The sequence below is a fragment of the Theobroma umbraticum genome, unplaced genomic scaffold, assembly GCF_002168275.2.
Source record: "Theobroma umbraticum cultivar Fairchild unplaced genomic scaffold, ASM216827v3 scaffold_130.0, whole genome shotgun sequence".
In the NCBI taxonomy this organism is placed as follows: domain Eukaryota; kingdom Viridiplantae; phylum Streptophyta; class Magnoliopsida; order Malvales; family Malvaceae; genus Theobroma; species Theobroma umbraticum.
In genome coordinates, this window is record NW_018397264.1 from 3,018,653 (window position 1) to 3,031,750 (window position 13,098).

Below are 13,098 nucleotides of genomic sequence, written 5' to 3' on the forward strand. Positions count from 1 at the left end.
ATAAAAGCAAAATGGTTTGCTTTGTTTCTTTTACTGCTTAGAGGTGGTGCAACTACTAATTAAGAAGATCACTTTCATGGCGTAAGAATGGGGCGAAAAGACTGAAACATTTTACATGATGCGAAGACTAATTATAAAGCAAAGACCAAGACTATAAGCTTTAAGGTAATCTCATATCATTACCTTTTGGGTCCACAAAAAATAATTTCTAAATTAGAAAAAGTTTTGAGAAGAGAAAATGAAAGTATCAGCCATTCTTTCTTTTTCTTTTTGTGTTAAATCAACTTGTTGAGATAAAAGGTAGCTAGAATTGTCGTGTAGTTTGAAGTTGTCTATAAATATCCTGTATGGGACATCTGAAACTCCAAAATCTTCAGTTTGTAGCAAGCAAACTAACATGGAGAATCTTCATTTCCTTTCACTCTTTTTGCCTACCTTCTTTCTCTTGTCATGTTCCGTACCTGTAGTGAGCCAATGCCTTGATGACCAGAGATCTGCTCTGCTGCAACTGCAGCAAGGTCTTTACCATTCTCATAATTTCACATTATCTTCCAAATCAGAGCTTTGGGATGTCAACCCTGATTGTTGCTCCTGGAAAGAAGTTACATGTGATGCTCTTGGTCATGTGATTGGGCTTTGTTGCATGTGGTTTAACGGGGTCACTTTGTTGATCTCTCTCAAAACATTTTCTTTCCAAACTTAACCTCAACCACAACCCAATCTCTTATTTGCCTCCCAATTTCTTGGCAATTCCCTCTCCACTGGTTTCTCTCAATCTATCCTATTGCAATTTGAGTGGGCATTTTCCAACAGAAGTTTTCTTATTGCTCAAAATGCAAAGCATTGATATTTCACAAAATCACAATCTTAAGGGTCAGTTGCCAACATTTCCATTGAATAGTACCTTAAAGGTCCTATCACTTTGTGGAACAAACTTCAGTGGAAAACTACCCGAATCCCTTGGTAATATGAAGTTCTTGACAAAGTTAGACCTCTCTCTTTGCAATTTCTCTGGACAGATTCCATCAACAATCGCAAATCTCACAAACCTTGTGCACCTGAATCTAGGATTTAATAATTTCAGGGGTTTAATCCCTCCATTCCATAGACCTGGAGTTCCAAATCTTGCATATCTCAATTTGCAGGGGAACCGACTTTCTGGGCCTGTACATTCTTCTATATTTACTCTCCCATCATTGCATACCTTGCTTCTTGGAGGAAATCAATTGGTTAGGGAAATTGATGAGTTCCCCAATGCATCTTGTTCGTTGATGTAATATTTGGATTTAAACCATGATTATTTAAGGGGATCAATCCCAAAGTCAATCGTTCAACTCCCCAGGCTTGAATTGCTTTCTATTGGCTACAATAGCTTTGGTTCTATGGAGCTTGATATGTTGTCTCAACTCAAGAACTTAAGGACTCTTGACCTTTCGAATGTGAGCTTGTCAATTGGGAACGACAACAAAAGCCTTACTTTTCCCCAATCACTGGAGCTAAGTCTAGAGTCATGCAACCTTACTGAACTTCCAGAATTCATCAAAACACAAGAAAAGTTGGTTTCTGTAGATCTTTCTAACAACCGGATCCGTGGTCTTGTGCCTAATTGGTTGTGGAAGAGCACTCTTCTGCGTTTGAACCTTTCTTTCAATGAGATTGATTTTCCATGTGGTGATGCCAATGCTGCGGTCGTTGTATATACAATCCTGCAATAAAAGTACATACCCAGAGATTTCAAAAGGTCAATGGAATTCAGAATTTCTAGACCTTTCTAATAACAAAGTAAGTGGCACAGTACCAAACTCGGTGTGGAGAAGAAGTTTGGATCCTCTGTCTCTTTCTAGCAATCATCTCTCATATTTGGACCAATTTTTACCCGAGGAGTCTCTTAACTTCTTCTCAATGGTCTTTACCAAGATTCATTTGCAATTTCACTCGACTGCGGTATTTGAGTGTATCCAATAACAAATTCAGCGGCTCAATTCCAAATTGCTTGGAAAATATCACTACCCTCTCTTTTTTGCGACTAGGAGGAAATAACTTCACCGGAATGTTACCAAGATCATTAGCCAAATGCACTCAGCTCGAAGTTTTGGTTGAAGAAATTGCCTGCATTAGAGGTTCTCATATTACCACAAAATATATTTTTTGGTCAAATTAAAAGTTTTGAACGAAAAAATCTTTTGGAGATGAGTACTATCACGACTCCGTGACAATTGTCAATAAAGGAAATGCCATTTTCTATGAGAAAATTTTAGACCTGTTTACTTTGTCTTGATCTTTCCAACATAGTTTCCATGGGAGAATACCAGAAGAAATACGGAATCTGATATCACTCAAGGTGCTAAACTTATCCGAAAATAGCTTCTCCGGCCAAATTCCACTGGGACTTGAGAACTTAAAAGAGCTCGAGTCTTTGGACTTCTCACTAAACAAACTCTCAGGGAAGATTCCTCCGCAACTTACGAGTCTAACTTTCCTTGAAGCACTTAACCTATCTTACAACCAACTTGAAGGGATCATACCACAGAGTAACCAATTCTTTACATTTTTGAATGATTCTTACCAAGGGAACCCAAGACTATGTGGGCCGCCTTTGACAAGGAATTGCGATGAAGTTGGTTTTCCACTGCCACCTCCAGAGGAAGATGCAGATTCATTGATAGAAGGTATATCTGATTGGAAAATCGTGATGATCGGGTATGGATGTGGTTTAGAGATTGGGTTATGTATTGGATATGCAGTGCTGAATGAGATGGGAAACAAATGGCTTGATAGTTTTAAAGGGAATGGTAAAAGGAAACGGAAAACATCTAGGTGACTCCATCGGAATTCATCTTTCAAAGTCAGCAGGTAAGAATTTCCTTTTGAAACTTGACAATCTTTTGAAAATTGAAAAGATAGTTGCTGCAAACTAGAATATTCTTTGAATTTCCTGAGCTCATTTTATTTGTCCTTACAAGGTTCACTATCAGATCATAAATTTGTTCTCATAACATTGACTTTCATTGTCACTAATTTTGTTACAATTTTACAGTGCAGGAATTAGAAACATGACATGGCAGGTAGAACAGCGACTGTGCCTACCTCTTCAGTCGCACGACAAGAACAAACATCTACTAACAACAGAATAATCTTTAACAGACCAAGCTCAAGCAAAGATCCTCTGTTGCTGTATTAGTTCAGCCTGTATCAATGCACCGAAAAGATGAAAACAGAAGAACAAAGCTTCCAATTCTAAGTATCAAGCACCACATCTCCAAACTGACTTTGATTACTTTTTCTTGTCCCCAAGAGAACTATGGATTTGTGTACGGCCCAGAAGGATTGGAATATTGTTGAGAATTCAGTGCAGAACCATGAACAAGAGAAGAAAGTAAAAAGGATATGGAATTGGCTGGAAATGTCACTGGAGATTCATAGTCATTGGAAAACGTGGACAAGTAAAAGAGAGACTGAGATCTGTGATGGGAATGACAATGCTTTGTTGAGGCTGGGTCCGAGATCATGATGAAGTGAGATGAGATTGTTCTAGTGTATGTGTCATTCTTTGAAGCCAAACCATTTTGGTGGCCGCCCTCCTTGTACGAAATGGCATATTTCGTATCAGAGATCCAGGTATGGATCTCCATTACTAAGACGATAGGTTTTCCCCAAACCTTTTATAGCTAATTTCATTGTAATTTTTTGTTTTCGTAAGATTCTACATCCCTTTCTTACAATCTTCATTTCTTTGATCTCTCCTTATTCTGCCCAAATTAAGTTTATGCGTATTAAAGACTTGATTGTTTCTAGTAAAAGTAACTTCATCCTTGTAATTTTCAAGCTGGTGACTTAAGAGGACAATAGGGCCTACAGTTTGTTGCGTATTGCACGGAAGAGCAAGCGTAGATGGTCGCAATACATTTCAGAAAAGGATATGAATTATGAATACAGACTCGTCTCACCTTAAGAAATTGCTGCTTCAGCTGCATCCTACGTCCAGTCAAAAGCAGAAGGCCTTATTCCCCCAGCTTCAATTCATTGCAAGCGTGGTGGTGGTGGTAATGATTCGCATTTGAAAGTGAAAACTGCCCCAAAGCAAGACAGCAAATTTGTATCAGGTATCAGAGGTGACCAATCAACATGGAGCATCAATAAAAGACTACTTTGAACAGAGAAATGCAAGAGGCGCCGAAGGACCGTACTTGTTTGCAATGATGACTTGCATACACTCCACTTCTTAACTATTCAAGTAAATCCTTTTTATTCTCTATCTGTCAAATATACATTGCTCTGCCAAGCATTGTTCTGATAGAGCAACTAATCCATAATTAGAATTCAAATAACACAATCTGGATATCTGTGTTACACTTTTCCCATTTTCCTCCAGAATCTAATTACTACATTTTTAGTTGCAGCCTTGCAGTGACCAAACTCGTGGCATCTTGGCAGTCAATCCTCTTCTTTGAATGAAATACATTTGCAGTAAGCATCAATCTGGAGTCTGAATATTCTGAATGGAAACGCCACAAAGTGAACTTCTTAAGACAAACTTCAGACCATAGGAAGCTACTATCATTCGGAATGTGTTGGTGTTCTTGTAGGGAATAGAAGTGCTTCCAAAGAGTATATAAGAACAATTCATGGCAGCAATTATGGACCCTTAGAAGGGGCAGCCTTTCTCTGGTAATCAACTTGACGCTATAAACTAGGAAGGTGGTCAAGTCTTCTGCATTGTGCAATTTATAACCTGCTTTTAGTTTTAGCTCAGCTTTTATGTTTGGAAGTTTCGTGCAGCTGAAAGATATTTGGTGACTTGGGGTTGACGAAAGCCACATTGGACAGACTGATTAGGCTATATAAAGACTTTGCCACTAGAGGCTTCTCCTACAGCTACCTTCTCCCGTAGCCTTAATTCTTGCTCTTGTCAACCCATCTCTAATTCCAAATGTAAGTATCAACTAGAAAAGTACTTTATTTGCGTGATTTTGGTAATTAGAAAATTTTAGAGGGTAAAAAGAAAACAAAAGGTCATACTAAGAAAATGATATATAAATAAAACTGCTTTAAGGGACAAAAATTACTAGAACCCATTTCTTGAGTTTAAGTTTAGGTTTGACAGCTGATTTCACTAACTCTTTTTTGGTCTTAAATGCAGAAACTATTATTTGTTCGACTAAGAGTATCGTTCATTCTCCTGCTCCCTCCCTCCAGGGAATGCTTTCAATGCAGTTGGACAGCACCAAGTATCACAGCTTTTGGTTAGCTGTCCCCACCCAACTGAAACTATCTGGTGTCTTACAGATGGAAACTCAGTGAACTATCATCCTAAAAGATCATGACTCCATAAGTAGGTGCATGGAGACATGGAGACATGGACTCTGATCTAATCAAGCTGAATTCTTGGCTAAAGAACTGCTAATTCTCACAGGGTTGATAATGCACTGCCAGCTGCAGGTGGAAATACAGGGTTCATTGGCATCTTAGGAATGCCATGAATATTCTTCAGTTCTAAGAAAAGAATAAAATTTTCTACCATTCAACAACTTGTAGTAAAATTTAGTATATACACTACAATTTTCAGTTGATTCTGAATTACATATCATTGTCTATTCATTTATGCTTATTCATCTATCTGTTTTAATTTTTAGTTATAGTTTCTTGTTTAATTGTTTTAAATCGGACAACTTAAGGAACTTCACATAAAAAGACTCTACCTAATCACTACTCCATTTACAAAAAGGGTAAGATTTTTGCAAGTATAAGATATGACAAAGATTTAGTTATTAACCAGAGATGTGAGATGAAGAATGAGATCAAAATTACATAGGAAAAAGTTAATTTATTATTACATAGATAAAAAACGATTAAAGTATACAATTAAATGACAAAGACAAATCAATTTGAAAATACAGTTTCTTATGTATATAGAGAAACCAAACTCCAAAATCTAACTCATCATGTACGGTTAACCACAATCAGGAGTACGCTAAAATACATTTGATTCTAAAGAAACAACCAAACAAATCTGTTTTAATGGGCATACATATATAGGTAAATGTTTAGTCTAGATCAAAACCTATTCAAAAGAAAAAAAAATGAGAAGAAATTAAGAACATCAAGGGAAAAAAGATAATTAGATAATGAAAGGGTACAAAACAGACCCTCCATTCATATAGAAATGTTAGGATTCATCAAATCTATTGAAATTTCTCAATGGGAAAAACAACAAAATTCTTAACCAGATCAACCAACGTATGATGCCAACAAACCGCATGAGACCTGAACTCTTGCACTAGCTTGGTTTCAATATGGAAGGGGGAAAAATAAAAGAAAAATGCTATTGTGATGATAACAATACAATCATTTTATTCCAAATAATTTGAATTAGGCGAACTACCAAAAAAATAAAAAGGGTAAAAAATAAAAATGGAAGAAGAAAAGAGTTTTGGGAGACCATAACTTTACTCTAAAAGTCACCGTACTGATTCAACTGAACTACCATTACCAGATGAACATTGTCAAAGGAACAACATAACAATTGCAAACACTATGGAATAAATATATGAGGATAGGATGATTTTTTTTCCCACACTTTATAAGGAGGATAAGTTGGTAGCTGCATGAAAGAAAAGCATGCTCACCTAAATACTAAAGCACATGCTCGCAGCAACAATGATTTTCAAAAACTCAATCACTGCATTATCTAAAATTTTGCCCAAGCTCTAGCAAAGCATTTCCTTTAAAACAATATAAAAGAGTAGTGAATCTTCTACTACAACAATAAACAAAGAAATAAACATGTTTGTAATTGCAGAAGTTGTAGCAAAACATCAATGAACTTATCGTTTACCCTCTTCGGCCATCTTTCTACGTATCTCATGAGCAGTATTAAAAATACCAAGGGTGGGTTGGTTGCAAACAAAGCACTTCTTGTTCTTCGCATGATGCTGAAAAAACAAAAGATAAAACAGTTGGTTAGTTTATATTCGAGCGAGAATAAAAATGAAAACTATGGTAATGACATAATACAGATGTGAGGCACCAAAAATTGACAAATGTAAAGTGAAAATATGTCCTATTCCTATAACTGCAAACAAGTTTGACCATATAAAATATTTTTTTTACGTTAGTAACCAAAAAAGTTTTTCACTCTAATGCATGAACAATAATATAACAAAAATTAACAGATATTGAATTGAGCAAACACAACACACAGACACACACAAAAATTAAATTTACATGAAAGGGCAATATGAGGTAACCTTCAAAGCACAATGCTCGCAGAAGTAGTGCTTGCACTTAGTAACAACAGGATCCACAAAAGGCTGCCGGCAAATAAAACATGCAAAGGGTAATGAATCATCATCATCATCATCACTCTGGTTTAACCCTGCCTCATCATCATCTTCGCCACCCAAAGCCAAATTTCTCTTCCTTGCTTTCTCTGCTTCTTCCCATTCCTTCTCTAACTGCCACCCAGACTTGTAATCTCCACGATCATGCATAAACTTACATGAATCTCCGTAACCACAGTAACCAGTTTCTTTGTAGTCTTTACAAATATCTGGCTGATAATCAAATCTTGCTGACACCCTGATGTGGGCAGAAGCCCTAAGAGGTCCATGTGACCCACCAGCTTTCTCACTGGCAATTGTTTGCTCTCTTCGAAACCCCGCCTTATGATCCACATAACCATGCATTCCCTTATACAACTTCTCTCCACCAGAGCTTGTATTTTTCCCCTTTAAAACCTCCTCTGATTGTTTAAGAACTTTCTCACGTATAGCTCGAGCATCTTTTGTAACCTCAGTCTCAGTTTCTAAGGTTGCTGTTGCTCTGCTATCATTTTGAACTTGAATTTCCCTTGAAGACTCAAATTGGAAAATTCGTTTGTCAGATTCTATATTTGATTCAGTGGCAGCAGCACTCTTGGAGGGTCCAGTTGAAAAGTATAACTTATTATCAGGCTTCAGACTCTTTTTATGGTTCTGCAACAGAGATGTTTCATTTCTGGAGTCTTCATCTTCATCTTCGTTTATTGTCCTTTTCCTTATGTTTTTGCCCTTTGTTGGCTTCCTAAAGAAATTGCAGACTGAAAAATCAAAAAGTTAGCTATACCTATACAGGAAAAATAACCGTATATACCTTTAAAAATAATAAAAGGAACAAATTTTACCTTGTTCAGACTGCTGAGGTTCTGTTTCAGATTGCCGTGGTTCTTTTCCTGGATACTGGGACTCATTTGAATCTGTCATCTTAATGGAAACAAGAGCAAAGGTTTGTAGATTCCTTGCGTCAAGCAAGATGAACTTCAATTTGCTCACAATTGTTGCTCCAATCACCTGAAAGAAGGTTTTAGAATAACATCAGTTAAAATCTTTACTATTAATTAAACCGACTATTGATCTACGATCAAAATGCTAATCATAGGCAGAACATAATTTCTATAGATAGGATCACACTTTCTGTCATGAGAATGAAACTAAATTCATAATTTGAAGTGGTTCCCGATAGAAGATACTCACGAGGATCATATGTCATCACATTCTGCACTTCTAATCATCATTATAACCACAATTACGTTGATAATTGCACAGGTTAATTTCATCAAGAATACAAAAGCTAAAACAAAGAGACGAAATAAAAAAGACATCATTAACAACTTTATCGTGAAAAATTACATGGAAGTTCATAATTTTATAACCCTAAATTCGAATAAAACTTTACTAGATTCAATATAGTTTTCATGAATTTAGCAAAAGAAAGTTTTTTTTTTACCTCAAAAGTCTAAAATCTCTAAAACCACAAAAGAAAAGAAAAACAAACCCTAGATCGAAAACAAAAGAATCACTTGACTCAGAATCATAAAATTTAAAAATCTAGAGACAGGGATTAAAAATTTTAAAATTCTTCAGTCCTAGTTACCTTTATAATGGCGAAAGATAAAGAAACCGGTGGACTGACTTGCAGCGGCTGACGAACACGGTAGAGGGAAAGAATAGGTATTGTTGTCGGAGGCAGGTTGCGTTACCCGAGAACTTTGGAGCGAGCGGTGGTGGCGTTGGTGGGGTTCACCGTTTGTGGTGGTAGACGCCGTAAAGAAAGAAAAGAGCAGGCTGGGAATTTTACAATTGGGCTGGATATTCCTAAATTTAAGGCCCGATGGTTTAATGAATTGTGCCCGAATCCAAATGGGATTCGGATTCCAGGAAGTTGCCTTCTGTCTGACCTGTATTTGACCCGTATCCACTCTTTTGGTTGTCGATTTATGTCCCTTTTTTTGGGCAAAAGTGGATTATGTTCTTTAATTATTTCAAACCTTAATTAATACGTATTTATAAAAAGCAAAACAAAAGTATTCACAACCTTAGTTCACTCCTAAATAAGATTAATTGTAAAAAAATAGTTTTGATTTTGCTTTTGCTTTTGCTTTTTCTATATATGCATTCATTAATCCTTGAATTATTTTTATTTGTTAATCATATGTTCAATCAGACAAAAAATAAAATCATACACTTTCATTTTCATTTCTCCACATAAACAATGACCAATTAGCATTTTCTTATTCATTTAGATGTCTCAACTAAGCCTATTGTCATCTCAATATCTCATGTGTGTGTATATATATATATATATATATATATACTTGCAAAAATATTTTATTCTTTCAATTTATGCATGGCATACTTAGGTAGACTTGTTATGAAGTTGGAATAGTTATTAATTAAAAACGATTAAATAGAATTGCACAAAGTTGACAAAAATTGATAATTAAAACTCAATGGAAAAATTAATAAAAGTTAAAAGTTTGTTAAAAATTGAACTTTATATACAAACTTAGTCATTAGTTATTGAAGGGAGAAACTTAAATGTCATGATTCCTCTAAAAAAATATATCATAAGTGTGCTAGTACTCTAATACCTGTGATAATTCATTTGATAAAATTTTGTGGTGGCTTCATCTTTTTAATCAAAGAAAGAGTGCTGAGAGAAAGGGAAAAAAAATATTAATACTATTAGAGTGCAAATTCAGAAGACTAAACTAAGTGGAGCAGTGTTACATGACTTTACAGCATGGATGAAGAGTCCAGTCTTTTCTATTTTATCTCCTTTCAATCAAAACAGATTGCTGCCTTTAAACCAATACTTCTCCATTATCTGCTCCTCACTTCATTAGTCATGGGTCTGCTGAGAGTGATTACTTTTCTGCAATAACATACCAATAGAAAAAATTGGCACCCTTTTGACTCAAAGGTATGGAGACATATTTCCAAACACAATAGTTTTACTATATTGTTGGATGCTATTTGTAAACAAGGAATGATGGAGAAAGCTCAAGATGTACTAGAACTGATAGATCAGAAAATGTAAGATTATTAGCATACAATGATTAAGGATCTTTATTTTGATGGCAACAAAGGGTTTTCAAAACATATTTTATTAATAAAATTGAAGATTATATAGTATACTAATATATATTTTTAAATAGGATAAATATTTTTTAAGTTAATTTATTTATTAAAATTTAAAAACTTATAATATGTTCAAGTCAAAAGAGGAATTTGATTTTTTTTTAATATCTTTTTGGAATGCATGATAATTGATCAATTGATAGAATATATCAATTGGTACCATTTTTTAACATTATTATGTATAGTACAATACATATATGATACACGATTAAATGATAAAAGATATCTATTTATAATTTTTTTTATTAACATCACGACACATATCATATATGGTATGATATTAGTAACTATAGTTGAAATTACATAAGACTACCATAACCTAATACAAGACTAGATAACATTTATAACTTGATAATTGATATATAAGACCAGACCAAGTACAAAACTAGTCAACTTAATAGTTTATAGGTTTGATACTTTCCAAGTGTTGATATGGCTAAACTAATAGAGAATTCAGGGCAATTTGTACCATATATAGTGGTCTTGTCAAACGTTTATATATATAGAAAGAATGTGTTATGATTTTTGCTGCTACATATTCTTAGCAATAGTCCCATCATATGGCAATCCTCTGCAACTTTTCTTTGCTCCGTCAGATTTCCTATTAAAATAGAAATCAACTGAATTTAGCTGAGAAAGTCTTAGCAGTTCGTTTACTTGATCACCATCAATGCCCCCACCAAGGTAATATTCATATCTTCATGCTTCTCACAGAAATTTGGATAAGGCAAGCATGGAGGAGATGCTCCAAAAGATTCAAAAATATGATGCTCTAAAAATGGAAATTCAGAAGAGAAGTAATGGAAAAGATGAGAATTCACCCACTATTACATGCTTTCCAGGATTAGATAGATTTGGAGAGCAACGAAACAAGGTGGTGCAATTTGACATGATTTTACATCTAAACTAGCACAAACAGCCATGGCATATGCAGGGGTACTTGGGAACAATAAAAAAAAAAAAGTGAAGCACAGAGAGAAAATGAACTACCCTGACCTCATGATTCTTCAATCTTGTACATGATTTTCTCTGTTGGAGACATCATCGAGATTGGGTGAAACTAGACTTTCAAAATATATAATGGAGTGAAACCAATCCCAATTATTGCGAATTGCTAAATCTTCAAGCCTTTGCTCTTGTGGATCGTACAGGACTAATCTCCATCCATCATAATCGATTACAAGCTTACCAGTTTTTGTGTAGCATAATCCAATCTGCCAGTATTTGAATCCAGGCAAAGGGTCAACTGCGGCGCTGAATAATCTAGTCCACGAGGACTTGACACCATGTTCCCTCATTAACCATCCTTCATAAAGAGTTTCACCGCATTCAATGAAAAGGCACAGGCAATCTCCCCAAACCCCCAACCCCATAGTTGCTACATAATGATTCTCGTGCATACGAGCTGGTAGTGGCACCACTTCTTGAAACTTCTCTTCTGCTAAATCAAATGAAATTATTTTAGTAAGACTACTTAGCCAATGCAGTGATCCTTTCAGGAAAATCCCACTTCCATCTAATTCCACGTCAATTTTGAGATCGGGAATTCTTCTCCAAACATTGGTTCTCATTGAAAAGACTTCAACAGTAGTTTTGTCAGAAACACTAGCAGGAGACCAGTGTCGGCGAGCAACACTTAATAATTTGTAATCATCAGTTGAGAAATCAAAGCCAAGACCATAAGATAAGGAACCATCACGAAGATGATGTTTTGGTTCAGGCAGCGGCCTTGATTCCCTTGTAGATGGATTCCATAAAATGAAATTCTTATAGTCCACAACTAAACATACCAAGCCATTACAAGACCCCGCAAAGTCAATTTCATATTCGACATCCTTCGTTATTGCTTCCGGATAATCAAGCTCCAATATTATCGCATTGCTGCCATCTTCAGTACCATGATAAGCTTCCAAATTTATCGACAGAAGAGGATTGGTGGAGAGAAGGATTCGGTGGGGGTCGATATTGCTGTCTTTCTGTGACTCTGCAAGGTGTAGTTTGGCAAACTGAGGATCAGAGATCAAAGATCGCCATGGCTTGCATACACACTTGGATCGAAGGAGACATTTGACTGGTAACCTTGACAGTATATTGGCTATAATGTCATGAGGGAGTTGAGAGATTGTTTCCATGGATCTTAGAGATATTGATATCTGCTTAATTTCTTCCCTTCTTCCTTGTGTAACCTAAAAAAGGTTGCAGCAACTTGACTTTTCCCTTCTGAAGCTTATAATGTAAGCCACGGCAGGCCACTAGCATATTAATTTTTGAAAGAGACATTAGAACGTAGTGCATTTTAAGTCAAACTTGGTGTAAGGATGATGCTTCCTTGTTTCTTCACTAGTGGCTTTGCATGAGACTGGCCTGGCCTAGGACCTGAGGGACCAGTCAAAGCTTTTGAAGAGTATTTGACACTGTTCCAAGTATTGATTAAAGCCACTGTTCCCAGTCTTGATATGGCTTGTAGCAGAACAAAAACCACATCCACCCAATTCTGTTTCTGATTGGATATCTTAAATTCTTTGCCAAATATTATTTGCTTTTTCCCTCCCTGAACTTTTTCTCAATGTTTAAGTTACTAGATCCTATAATCCAGCCAATATTTGTACCTATATCCAGCTAGGACTTTTGCTCAACTCAA

At 35.7% G+C, this 13,098-nt stretch overlaps 2 protein-coding genes and 1 pseudogene across 4 annotated transcripts; 1 reads left to right on the forward strand and 2 right to left on the reverse strand.

Moving 5' to 3' along the window:
• The first annotated feature begins 1,272 nt into the window (after positions 1-1,272).
• On the forward strand, positions 1,273-4,535 carry LOC110421404 (receptor-like protein 53; annotated as a pseudogene). The gene is made up of 4 exons (XR_016351573.1): positions 1,273-2,853; positions 3,038-3,618; positions 3,827-4,234; positions 4,395-4,535. The product of XR_016351573.1 is annotated as a receptor-like protein 53 (transcript).
• A 2,038-nt stretch (positions 4,536-6,573) lies between these two features.
• On the reverse strand, positions 6,574-9,131 carry LOC110422026 (Zinc finger (CCCH-type/C3HC4-type RING finger) family protein). The gene is made up of 4 exons (XM_021435785.2): positions 8,911-9,131; positions 8,162-8,327; positions 7,248-8,077; positions 6,574-6,932 (listed from the first exon to the last, which is right to left on the reverse strand). Exons 2-4 carry the CDS (start codon positions 8,238-8,240, stop codon positions 6,825-6,827), a joined length of 1,017 nt encoding a protein of 338 aa, XP_021291460.1. The 5' UTR covers positions 8,241-8,327; positions 8,911-9,131; the 3' UTR covers positions 6,574-6,824.
• A 774-nt stretch (positions 9,132-9,905) lies between these two features.
• Positions 9,906-12,667, reverse strand: LOC110421855 (F-box protein CPR1-like). Of its 2 annotated transcripts, none has more exons than XM_021435555.1 (2): positions 11,454-12,601; positions 9,906-10,191 (listed from the first exon to the last, which is right to left on the reverse strand). In XM_021435555.1, the coding sequence occupies exon 1, from the start codon at positions 12,587-12,589 to the stop codon at positions 11,465-11,467; it is 1,125 nt and encodes a 374-aa protein (XP_021291230.1). In that variant the 5' UTR covers positions 12,590-12,601; the 3' UTR covers positions 9,906-10,191; positions 11,454-11,464. The 2 variants fall into 2 exon arrangements, with proteins under 2 accessions (XP_021291230.1, XP_021291229.1); XM_021435554.1 differs by lacking the exon at positions 9,906-10,191 and adding an exon at positions 10,689-11,058 and having other exon boundaries at positions 11,454-12,667.
• Between the last annotated feature and the right edge of the window lie 431 nt (positions 12,668-13,098).